We start from the raw sequence: 12,955 nt of genomic DNA, 5'->3' as shown, positions 1-12,955 counted from the left end.
TAAAAGCAGCGTTAAACCCAACTCACTCACTCGCTCACAGAGTGTCACATGGCTGATAGTGTTGTCACCCCAGTGTGGTTGAATGTTTAAAAAAATCTCTGATCTGCCTCATCAAACTCTTTTTTTTTTTTATGGCTCAAACAATGCCTTGGTGATGAGTTTTATTTCGCTCACTCTAATTTAGAGGCTGACTTAATATACTGAACAAAATGAGTTAGGTCAAATGTAACTTATGTTATATTTGGGATAACACTTTCTTAGTAAAGTACAGATTCTAGTACTTTTTTGGGTTGAGTCCCGTGCGGGATTCGAACCCACACCTGCCAGGGTGAGGCACCTAATCGCCAGCACACAAAGTCAGCGATCTAACCCACTCAGCCACCGAGGCTTCCACAAAAATGAAAGTCCGACAACTGGTAGTCTAACATTAGTTACATTTGACCACTTTCTAAATGGCATTGTGTATTCATAGCTTTCGGCCATGGGAGCCGTGCCAATTTACACTTGTCAGGGGGGTACTCAAAGTACGTGATCTAGACTACCAGTTGTCGGACTTTCATTCAAAATGAGTTAGGGATCATGACTATTTTGGGGGATATTTTTTGTATAGAAGACTTGAGGACACAATTTCATAAAATTGTCCTAAAAAATATTCATGATCTCTAACTTGTTTTGTTCAGTATATATCATGAAAATTTTTGAAACATTTCTCTAATGAGGGTGGCGGCAGCCCCAGCGGTGTAAGGCAACACATTCTGTGATTATGCCTTTGGACTGTGAAAATGTAATTGTGTGATTTCTATGTTTAACTTGAGTGACATTCTTTAAGCAATATCCAAGACTTGCTTTGGGCTTTCTTCACACATTAATCTCAACTGTAATATTACTGACCTGTTCAAAGAAGCCTTAAACTCATGGGGGCACGGGTGGCCCAGTCGTCTAAGGCGCCGCAAGTCGCTGTGCAGATTTGCGTCCTTTGGGCACGCCAGAAACCTATGATTGTGAGTTTGAATCCCGGTTCGCCCTGATTATGTTTCTAGGTTTGTCAGCACCATACCCGTGCTCGTGGGTTTCAACGAAGTGGTAAACGTCTGAGACCTGCATCACTTTGGGCTTTCCTCCCACATTAAGCTGACACGCCATGATATACATGGAATACTGTCAAAGGTGGCGTAAAACCCAACTCACTCACTCACTCACTTAAACTCATGACAACCAATTGTCCATTGGTCAAAATTTCAAAGTTGTTTTGAAACTTGATCAATGATTGTAAATTAATTGTAAATTGAAAAGAACTAGGCATAATGCATATAATTCTACATTCTCCTTGTGAAAAGATATTATATATTGAGGACAAGCAAGTTACAGAAAGAGTTGCGGGTGTTAAAACCATCTAGCAACAACACACTCCGCTTTGTCCTACATTAGCTGATTCCACTTCCTCTAGCTGATGAAGCAATCAGATTTACTCAGGGCACCTGGAAATCTCCCTCCAAAGGCAGTGAGGAGGCACGGGTGGCCCACTCGTCTAAGGCGCCGTGATTCGCTGTGCAGAGTTGCGTCCCTTGGGCACGCCAGAAACCTAAGATTGTGGGTTTGAATCCCGGTTCGCCCCAATTATGTTTCTAGGTTTGTTAGCACCATACCCATGCTCATACGTTTCACCAAAGTGGTAAACGTCTGAGACCTGATACAACGAATAATGTTAAAAGCGGCGTTAAACCCAACTCAGTCAGTCAGTCCAAAGGCAGTGTGTGCACCACACTGGTGTAAGTGAATGCAGGAATCCAACATCACATCAGCAGTATTACAGTTGTGGGTTAGAAGGAGTCCCCAGAGCAACCTGTGGCACCAGTGAAGACCCGGGGTGGAATAGGTGTTCAGCAATCCTTGCTTGCAGTAAATGCGACTGCTTGTTTTAAGAGGCGACTATGCTTGTTGTAAGAGGTGACTAACAGGATTGGGTGGTCAGACTTGGTGACTTGGTTGATGCATGTCATCGTATTCCAATTGCCTGGATCGATGCACATGATGTCAATCACTGGATTGTCTGGTCCAGACTCGATTATTTACAGACTGCCCCCATATGGCTGGAATATTGCTGAGTGCGTCGTTAAACAACAAACACAGCAATTATGCTGGTTGCAAGAGGCAACTTGGATTCAGTAACTTGCTTGATTGTGACTCATAAAACCCTGACAATGTGGGACATTTCTCCTAATATCAATCCTAGGTTTGACTGGCTCAGACTGGATTGCTTACAGGCTGCTGTCATGGAATAACTAGAATATTGCTGATCGTAGTGTTAAACAACAAACTGACATGGAATAATGTGCACGTAACGCAGTTCCTGGACATGACCCACGAGTACTGGCTTGACACTGGAATGAATGCATGGAAACTTCTGCATCACACATACTGGAGCTCAATAAACACAATACACATGATTGGAAGACAAATTTATTCATTTTATTCATAACATATCGTAAAGCAGGTGTCAATATTTCTCGGAAATAGTTTTTCTTTAGACAGAAGTAAAAGTCTTACACTTTAAGTGGACGAAGTAACCAGTATACACACAAAATATATTTTCCAAAGTATAACAATACAATAAAGTCATCAGAAACAGGTACAAACCATATTGCCTTTTTCAGAGTGTGATCAGTAAAATGTCCTTGATGTAATCTTACAAACAGTTCTAAATAAACAGTTTAATCAGCTACCCTTGATAGATTTCATTATTTGAAAAAAACTCAAGAAAAGATAAACATGATGTTCTAATTACAAGGAGCCAAGCACAGGAAGCAAGTCACTTTACCCCTCTGTTTCTATGAGAATACTAAATACAGTTTTTCAAACACCGTTAACACATTAAGAATTGCAGTAATAATCATTTCATGAGAATGCTATCATTCTAAAACAAAGTCTGACATTTCCACTTGGAACATACCAACTGTTTTGGAAGACTGTTACCTAATGTCAATAAACACCTATGAACAATAGCCATATTAAAAAATAATAAAATAGCTTTTGTTTTACTTCTACAAGGACAGTAAATATGAATTTTTAAGCAAAACTATTTCCCTAAAATTTAAGAGGGTCTCTGTAATCAGCTATCAAATTATAGTCATCTTAGAGAATAAGTGTATACCAAATAAGGTCTTTAACTACCAGTGATGGTAGCAGCATCGGAGACAATTGTAGTTGGAAGACATGAACACGACTAGGTCGTGACTGGCCAATGGAAGCCTTATTTGATGTCCTCAAGGGACTCAATGTCAAGGACGAACTTGAAGCTGAAAGGGTTAAAGCTGTAGCCATCGCCGACATAGAACTTGCTCTGAAACTCCACCCTGTGGACAAACGAGAAAAGCAGTTTGGAGGTTGCTAGTTTGTAGATTCATGAGGGGATGAGTTGGGTTGAGTGCATTTTGAATAGTATTTCAATGATCTATATAACTGTGTGTCATCTAAATGTCAGAACAAAGTGATGCTGATTGTATGCAATGATCATTTCAGTTAAACCATACAGCATGGGTAAGACACTAATGATTACAATGGGACTAAAGCTGGGAATTGAACTCACTGCAGATCCAGGCCTAGCAAAGGGAGGCAATTCTAGATATTTAGATGAGGCACCCTGGACCACCCATTCCCCCATTCAATAAAATATAAGACACTTAAGCTCAGATGCAACAGGAATATTTAATTGAGCAATGCACTCAATACGTTGTTGACCTGGTATAACAACTTACCAGTGAAGACGGAGGGTGTGCAAGAAAGCAGACAGCCCCTCCATGACCAGCAGGACAGCGATGGTCAGATTGGCCCAGAACATCCACAAGACGAACACGATGACTGAACCGAACCATGGAATGTCCATTGACAGTCCCAGGCTGAACACCATCTGCCATAGCACCTCGGACAGCTCTGTGGAATACACCAGTTGTAGTTGGTTACCACCCCATGAGGACAGCTTTGTTAGATAATTGTGTAAAATTGGTATCAATCTGTTGTTAATTTGTGTAACTAGTTATTGTTTGATTAACTGGAAAGTCAGAAAACTTGACCACTTCACATACCTCAAAGATGTGATGTAAAGAGTGAGTGAGTATGATTTTACGCCGCTTTTAGCAATATTCCAGCAATATCACAGCAGGGGACACCAGAAATGGGCTTCACACATTGTACCCATTTCGGGATTCGAACCCGGGTCTTCGGCGTGACGAGCAAACGCTTTAACCACTCGGCTACCCGACCGTCCCTGATGTAAAGAGTTATCTCCCATATCAAATGACTGAAGTGATGCATTAGACTACAGGTCTTATCTGGTTTACCAGTTCTCACAGTGGAGTGAGTGAGTGAGTAAGTGAGTATGGTTTTAAGCCGCATTTAGCAATATTCCAGCAATATCAAGGCGGGGACACCAGAAATGGGCTTCGCACATTGCACCCATGTCGTCTCACAGACCATGATCTAATGGGTCAGTACTCACGAGCATGAGCCAGACTGAGAGCCCACAGTCGGAGGTAGGAGGCAGTGTGGGAAATGCAGCCAAGGCAGAACTCGATTGTGTGGATCACTTGGTGGATGAAGATCTCGCCAAACTCAAACTGAAATAGGACAGCACATTCAAACATAACCAAAAAATAAAGGTCTGTGCTAGATATTGGAAAGATGTCAACATTTGGAAATAAGTAAGTGACAAACTGCACTTAAAGGACATACCCATCACACCTTAAGTAAGATTAACCTAAATATAAGATGAAGAAGAGAACCTGTCTCTACATACAGAGCAGCTGGACAGGACATAGCAAGCTGGAATCAGTACATGTACGACCCGTGAAGATTCCGGGGTAGAATAGGTCTTCAGCAACCCATGCTTGCCGTAAAAGATGACTATGCTTGTCGTAAAAGGCGACTAACGGGATCGGGTGGTCAGACTCGATCCCAATTGCGTGGATCGATGCTCATGATATTAACCACTGGATTGTCTGGTCCAGACTCGATTATTAACAGACCGCCGTCATATAGCTGGAATATTGCTGAGTGCGGCGTTAAACAACCAACCAACCAACCAGTCAGTATATGTACACTAAGCTAATTAGTCTTTCTCACAGTCCCTGAACCATATTACTTTCAATTTAATTTTAGACGCTTGTTTCTATCAAAATTATGTATTTTATTTTATCTAAGTGTTAAGTCTATAGGCTAGTCAAAATGCCTTCCAAATGTACTAGTGCTTACATCGTCCTCAAAGTCGTCATCGGGAAGAAGAGAAGTTGTGGTGCCCTCTGTATTCACGCTGATGTCTTTCTGTGAAACAGACTGTAATAGAAACAGTAATTGTCATAGCCATTTTCAATGATGTTGTGTTATTACTTATTTTAACAGGGAAATGAAATGATTGATAAACATAAAAAGTCTTTAAAAAATATGCAAAAAGATCTATATTGAACCTCTGGACCACTTTAAGTTACAAGTAGTACATCTGATTAGTACATGTCCCCAAGTAAGGGGAAGTAAATAACTGATGACATGTGCAACTTTATAATACTTCATCAATCAACTGTAAACATTTCTACCCTTTCAAATCTTTATGAATATTAATATATTCTATCAAGAATAGACAATGCATGCACTTATGCACTCACACATAATAAAAATTAAATATGAAAATAAATCATACTAATAATTAGTCGAAAACTTCTAAATGAATAAATATATTCCTTCAAATAAGATGTATCAAACTGTTAATCAAATCAGATACATGCAACCTTTTTACAGCATGTTAAGGTTCAATATGTTCAGTTGGGCAATCCAGAAACAAGTTTTAAAAGCATAAGACATGCAAAACTGTCACTTCAAGAAATTGTTTCATTTAGCTATGAAATATCTCCATTGTTACATTGTTAGAAAAAGAAAGCATGGTTATAACCTGAAAGAGAAATCGAGAGACAGACAAAGATAACTATACTCAAAGCTCTTGAAAATGCAACTGCTTTTGATGAGGGCACTTGTGAAAAGAGCAATTGCCCAAACCTTTTTTAACATCATGATAGTGCTGTGAGGGATATGTGACCACCTGTGACAGTTCGGTTCAAACCTCAGACCACCTTGGAGCAATGAGTCTGAATGTGAAAAACGCACTGAACACTACACTTCACAGAAACACAACTACTCTTCCTGGACAAATGCTGCACGTGAAAAGCCAGATCACAGGTCCTTTAAAGCACACATGAAAAATGGTCATTGGTCACTTGTTCAATATGCCAAGACTCGTCCAAGCCAGTAGGAACCAAGCAATCGGAATGCTGCAAGAGTGAGGGAGTATGGTTTTACGCCACTTTTAGCAATATTCCAGCAATATCACGGCAGGGGACACCAGAAATGGGCTTCACACATTGTACCCATGTCGGGAATCGAACCCGGGTCTTCGGCGTGACGAGCGAACGCTTTAACCACTAGGCTACCCGACCGCCCCGAATGCTGCAAGAAGGGGCAACTCAAGTGATCATCGCCAGACATTCAAACATCCATCCAGGCACAATAACTTGACTGTGGCATCGTTTCAACACAACAGGGGCAGATCGTCCGAGACCTGGTGCAGCACATGTGACGACACCTTGCAAAGACCGTCACATTCGTCTTTTGCACCTTCGGAACAAATTCCAAACAGTCGTAGATACAGCCAGGAGGACTTTTGGGACCTGTCAACAGCTGCATCAGCCCCCAAACTGGCTGCAAATGGCATACTGTGCCATCGACCTTATCAAGGCCAGATCAAGCTACACCGACACAGGCTTGCCATACAGCGATGGGCAGCTAGTGGGGGCTGTCTGCAGAATACAACATGGACATATGTGGTCTTCTCTGACGAGTCCCATTACAAACTCAGTTTTCGAGCTGGACATTGCCTTATCTATTGATGTAGGGGAAACCACTTCGCTGACAACTGTGTTTGAGACAGGGATCACTTTGGAGGAGGCAGTGTAATGGTATTGGGTGCCATCAATGCTCGTTTCTGGTCACAGTTGATGGTTATCCAAGGCAACCTTAATGTTCAAGGTTATGAGAACAATATCCTCAACATGGCGCCCGACATCAGCTTGTCTTCCCACATGACAAAGCATGTCCACACACTGCAAGGGTCACGGGAGATTTTCTGACCCAGAACAACATGCGTGTGATTAACTGGCCTGCCACGTCACCTGACATGAATCCAATTCAACGCTTGTGGGTCGAGCTTGAGCGGAGGGATCAAACTCAACAGACAGGGGCAGGGTTGACACAGTCACTGGCAGAACATCCCACAAAGTTTCCTGAGGCATCTGTGTAAGTCCATGCCTCGGCAACTACAGGCATGCTTCAGAGCACAAGGTGGACATACCCGGCACTGATCCTCGGTGACCCCAGCTTTGTTCTGAGCCTCTGTGACGTCATCCACAGGTGTGTATTTTATGGACTTTATTGCAAACATTCCATTTGATGGTTTTGTTTGTGATTTTTGTTGGGTTTCATTTGGTTTTCTTTCACTGTTATAAAATACACAACATCTGAACATTGAATTGCGTTTTCAATGGCTTTGAGTTAATGTACCTTCAATATACACACAAAATGGTAACTTTTAACAAGAATTCAGTTCGTTGATTCACGACCTACTGGAGGCAGAAGTCACAATCATAAAATAAAATTAAATATTTTTTATTTTCCCTACCACAATAAAATTGTGGTGCTAGTTTCAAGTAATCAACTTTTCCAGTTGGAACACTGTGTCTTTTTGATTGATGAACATGATGGAATTAAATGAATTCAATAGCGGAATGTAATGATGACATTACTTATACATTACATGTCATTACTACATAGTACATCACTGTATACTGACAAGATCAGAACGTGGATTTGTGACGTTCACAAATGCCTTATGCTATCAACATTCTAATTTCTATAAAACAAATTAAGATATCATAATCTTATACATATTATACAGACCTCAAAAGTTCAAAGACTGTCAGCAGAGTATTATAGAAATGTTAATAGCAACGAAATATGTGAGCTGAACAGTGAAGAATCTCTAAATGTTATGTAAACTATCAAAACAAAAATCAGTATTCGTGCAGATCTATTATCTAAGCAGGAAACCAAGGTTTCCATGAGAGGATATTGTTACTATGGAAACATACTGCAGGTACTGAATCCCCGGCTTGACTAGTTGATGGCTGAAACAATCACACAGCTCAAAAAATAAAAATACAACTTAGTATTTATGGATTGTGTCTCTGTTATTCAGTTCTTTCTCTACAAGCTTCCTGTACTACACAGTCAGTGTTGATATTGTTAAAGAGCATAACAATTAAAAAAGATATTAATTGTTCATTAGTTACAGTGAAACTGTAAGTGTAGTACTTTGAGCTGACATTGATCACATAGTGTACTTGATTCTCTGACTTGTGTAAGAGGGGTTAAAGCTAACACTACACCATGGGTTTTAGTAGAGCTAACATTCTAGAGAATGATCAGTGAAGCGGCATGAGTTCATAATGCACAATGATGACTGACAAAAGATTTCCATCACACCATAGAATGTTTTCCCACAAAAGTCATAATTAAACAACCTGGATCCACAAAGTATGTCCAAGGCCAACTTCCACAAAGCGATCTTAGCACTACGACTATTGTAAGCCTATGTTAAAGTATGGGAGTTACGATCATCTTAGAGCTAAGGTCGCTTTGTGCAATGGGGTCCAGAGAAATATTGAATCAATAATACCAAAGAGACCTATCTCTGTCACATGCAGTAGACTGACGCCAAACTGATGCTGACACTTCAAGTCATTGTCTGTTGTGATTGGGGCTGGCTGATTACCATGTCAAAATGAGCTCCTTGAGCCAATTGTAATGCTTTCATTCTGCTTTTACCTGCCTTAGTTTAGTATTTATTTTATCCATATCTGAATGTAAGATTTGTGATTCTGTTAACATGTGCTCAGTGAATCCAGGGTTGATCAATCAGAATTTGGTGGTGATGATCTTGTTAGTCTAGTATGGAAAAAGGTTTCAACAAAATGTGATTTTACATGGTATATGGGGATGCTGTTTGACTTGAATGGTAAATGAGAACAATGTTTCTGGTGACAACTGTCACTGTACATGTGATATGTTGACAATGTTTCTCTACATGGAATATGGTGACAATGTTTCTCTACATGGAATATGGTGACAATGTTTCACTCTACACGGCAAGTGGTGACAATGTTTCTGGTGACAATGTTTCACTCTACATGGGAAATGGTGACATTGTTTCGCTTTACATGGGATATGATGACAATGTCACATTCTACATGGGATATGGTGACAATGTCACATTCTACATGGGATATGGTGACAATATGGTCCACTCTACATGGGATATGGTGACAATGTTTCTGGTGACAACTGTCACTCTACATGGGATATGGTGACAATGGTTCACTCTTCATTGGATATGGTGACAATGGTTCACTCGACATGGGATATGGTGACAATGGTTCACTCGACATGGGATATGGTGACAATGGTTCACTCTTTATGGGATATGGTGACAATGTTTCACTTTACATGGGCTATGGTGACAATGGTTCACTCTTTATGGGATATGGTGACAATGTTTCACTTTACATGGGATATGGTGACAATGTTTCAGTCTACATGGGATATGGTGACAATGGTTCACTCCACATGGGATATGGTGACAATGTTTCACTTTACATGTGATATGGTGACAATGGTTCACTCTAAATGGGATATGGTGACAATGTTTCACTTTACATGGGATATGGTGACAATGTTTCTGGTGACAATGGTTCACTCTACATGGGATATGGTGACAATGTTTCTGGTGACAATGGTTCACTCTACATGGAATATGGTGACAATGTTTCTGGTGACAATGGTTTACTCTACATGGGATATGGTGGCAATGTTCTACTGTACATAGGATATAAGTATCAGAAATGGAAGATATATATTAGTGCATGTAATCAGATGCACAATACAACCTTGATTGTGATGACAATGATATATCATTATAATGGGATAAAATGTAGTGCACAAAAGCTGGTGGAAACGTTTACAAATGATATAGATGATGCTGTTACAAATTTCAACCAAAGGAAATTTGATATCAAAGATGGAAAAAAACAAACCCAGCCATGCGGGCCAATATGATAAACAATATGTTAGCTAAAGATGATGACCATTTCTACTGCCTTTACATTCCCTGTCCATTAGGAAAGTTCTTCAACTGTGCATCCCTATGAGGACATGCGGTCCAGTCAGAACAGTAGAATAAACTTGGAGCATAATAATCTTAGCAGGACATGGACAACAAAGGTTTCTCATGCAGGAATCTGACTATAACTTCACACAAACAGCAAAGCTGGGAACAAACTAAAGCTGCTCACACTCAGGGATGCAAGCCGTTGTCTCTGTTACTTACAGAGAGGTCATGTGACCCAGAGCATTCAACTGACAATTTCTCAGAACTTCCGGACGACATCCTGGAGAGCTCCATGCAACACATAGCGGACGAGCTCTGAGAAGGAATCACGATCAAATCACATGACTATGCCATTTGGCCACATGATAAACCTGTTCCAGCTATGAACAATGGTCTGTAGCTTAGGTGTGTAATAGTAAGAACCAAGATAACATGCTGGCAGACACACACACACACGGAAACAGGCAGCATGCTCGTCTTTTGTCAGTCTCAGTTCCTGTGATGCATGCAAAGTTTTCACAGATGACACAATATGGAAACTGATTAGTTCCTAGTGCAGCTCCTATACCCAGGGATGAGAATGGATAATTTCCTTTTCAGCTGAAACATCTTTGCAATGGAGCGTGGTCCATAATTTGGGTGTGTTTATGGGGGAAGCCATCAAATTTTAACAAACATGTGGTCACTAAAATTTGCGGATCTGCGGAAGATTCTCATCCCTTTAAACCCTGACTATGTCAATTATTTGTGTATATTGTATCCTGTCCAAACAGGCATCAGATGTAAGAATAAAACAGCAACCCGTGTTATCCTGTGGCAGGAAATATTTCATGTGGACCATCAATTATTCTCGTTTCCTATCTCAACTTTCTGCTTAATAGAGATGTTTAACTTTGTTACATAATTAAAGACAATTTGCAATTCTATCTCCATGTCTTGTTTATTTTTGTCAGTCAGGATATTTTTCTGACTCTGGTATTCAAAACTAAAGAAAATGAATCTAATATAATGTTGGTATAACGCAAGACATTTAAGCAACCCTTCAATCTGAATAGAGTGAGTGAGTGAGTGAGTTGGGTTTAACGCTGCTTTTAACAGTGTTCCAGTTATATCGCGGGGTGTCAGCTTGATGTAGGAGGAAAGCCTGAAGTGATGCAGGTTTCAGACGTTTATCACTTTGGTGAAACCCATGAGCACAGGTATTGTACTGACAAACCTAGAACATAATCGGGGCGAACCAGGATTCGAACCCACAATCATAGGTTTCTGGGTTGCCCAAGGGATGCAACTCTGCACAGCGAATCGCGGCGCCTTAGACAACTGGGCCACCCGTGCCCCCCAATCTGAATACAGCTTTTGATGCCAGTGGTGATACCTTCCTAGCATCTTCCATTGGTCACAGGCTAGAGATCTATGTTGTGGATACATGAGCTATTTCGAACAAAATCCTGAGATGGTATTAAAGGAATTATACACATGTATCCCACACTACCTGAGTTTGACAAGTCTAGTAGTGGGACGATACACTGATGCATTGGTGGATCGTGCTTATTTACTTCTCAATGCAAGTATCGATCACAGTCACAAACTAAGTTAAAAATATTGATTCTTACCTTGAATGTTTGCTTTAATAACTGTTACACCAAACACTAATTAAGTAGTGAAATCGTAAATATTTTCATCCATTGTGCCATACTTAACACTGCCAACTGTAAACTGCTAGTGTGCCAGGTATTTGGCCATCCAGTCTATGAATAAGATGGCTTACACACCACAGATGCAGCACATGCAAGTTTCATGATATGTATAGGATTGTGAGCAAGGTATCATGATACATATCGGATTGCACAGTTGGTGTATCGCCCAGCCCTAGACGAGACACAGAGAGACTGCTGAGTAAGTTGTTCTCTATCACTACGCTGTATAAGTTTCAGGAAACACTACCTAGATAACATAATAATTCATATAATAACTGTCTTCATCTGATATTCTCTTATAATTAACTCACAAACAGCTGCTGATATGTGTGATAATGAAGACCAAAGCTCTATCTATCCTCCCATTCCTCAAAGTATTATGTTTCTGGTTCCAGTCTGTGTTTTCACCCCCGATTCTTGACAGTGCAGGCCTTTCGGGCTTGGCCAAGTGCAGTTTAACTGTACCGCACAACTCTGTAGTGTATTAAGACAGAGTATAACTCCAGTGAATAAATGGAGTGTTTAACTGTACCGCACAACTCTGTAGTGTTTTAAGACTGTGTATAACTCCAGTGAATAAATGGAGTGTTTAACTGTACCGCACAACTCTGTAGTGTATTAAGACAGAGTATAACTCCAGTGAATAAATGGAGTGTTTAACTGTACCGCACAACTCTGTAGTGTTTTAAGACTGTGTATAACTCCAGTGAATAAATGGAGTGTTTAACTGTACCGCACAACTCTGTAGTGTTTTAAGACAGTGTATAACTCCAGTGAATAAATGGAGTGTTTAACTGTACCGCACAACTCTGTAGTGTATTATGACAGTGTATAACTCCAGTGAATAAATGGAGTGTTTAACTGTACCGCACAACTCTGTAGTGTTTTAAGACTGTGTATAACTCCAGTGAATAAATGGAGTGTTTAACTGTACCGCACAACTCTGTAGTGTAATAAGACAGTGTATAACTCTAGTTTATTAATGGAGTGTTTAACT

At 40.3% G+C, this 12,955-nt stretch overlaps 1 protein-coding gene across 17 annotated transcripts in view; it reads right to left on the bottom strand.

Moving 5' to 3' along the window:
- Positions 1 to 2,447: 2,447 nt before the first annotated feature.
- LOC139469898 (V-type proton ATPase 116 kDa subunit a1-like) overlaps positions 2,448 to 12,955 on the bottom strand; it is a 57,325-nt gene continuing 46,817 nt past the window's right edge. For 8 of the 17 annotated variants that reach the window (XM_071252227.1, XM_071252233.1, XM_071252237.1 and 5 more), the window contains 5 exons: positions 8,187 to 8,222; positions 5,248 to 5,328; positions 4,496 to 4,613; positions 3,756 to 3,930; positions 2,448 to 3,353 (listed from right to left, as the gene is read on the bottom strand). In XM_071252227.1, the coding sequence (XP_071108328.1) occupies positions 3,251 to 3,353; positions 3,756 to 3,930; positions 4,496 to 4,613; positions 5,248 to 5,328; positions 8,187 to 8,222 (513 nt within the window). In that variant the 3' untranslated portion in view covers positions 2,448 to 3,250. Of the gene's footprint in view, positions 3,354 to 3,755; positions 3,931 to 4,495; positions 4,614 to 5,247; positions 5,329 to 8,186; positions 8,223 to 10,480; positions 10,577 to 12,955 lie in introns of all 17 variants that reach the window. The other 9 variants (XM_071252232.1, XM_071252234.1, XM_071252239.1 and 6 more) reach the window with 4 other exon arrangements.

The sequence above is a fragment of the Haliotis cracherodii genome, unplaced genomic scaffold (assembly GCF_022045235.1).
Source record: "Haliotis cracherodii isolate W230 unplaced genomic scaffold, xgHalCrac1.p SCAF_2, whole genome shotgun sequence".
Classification (NCBI taxonomy): domain Eukaryota; kingdom Metazoa; phylum Mollusca; class Gastropoda; order Lepetellida; family Haliotidae; genus Haliotis; species Haliotis cracherodii.
Note: the sequence above shows the minus strand (reverse complement) of the source record. Positions and strands in the feature narration are given on the sequence as shown.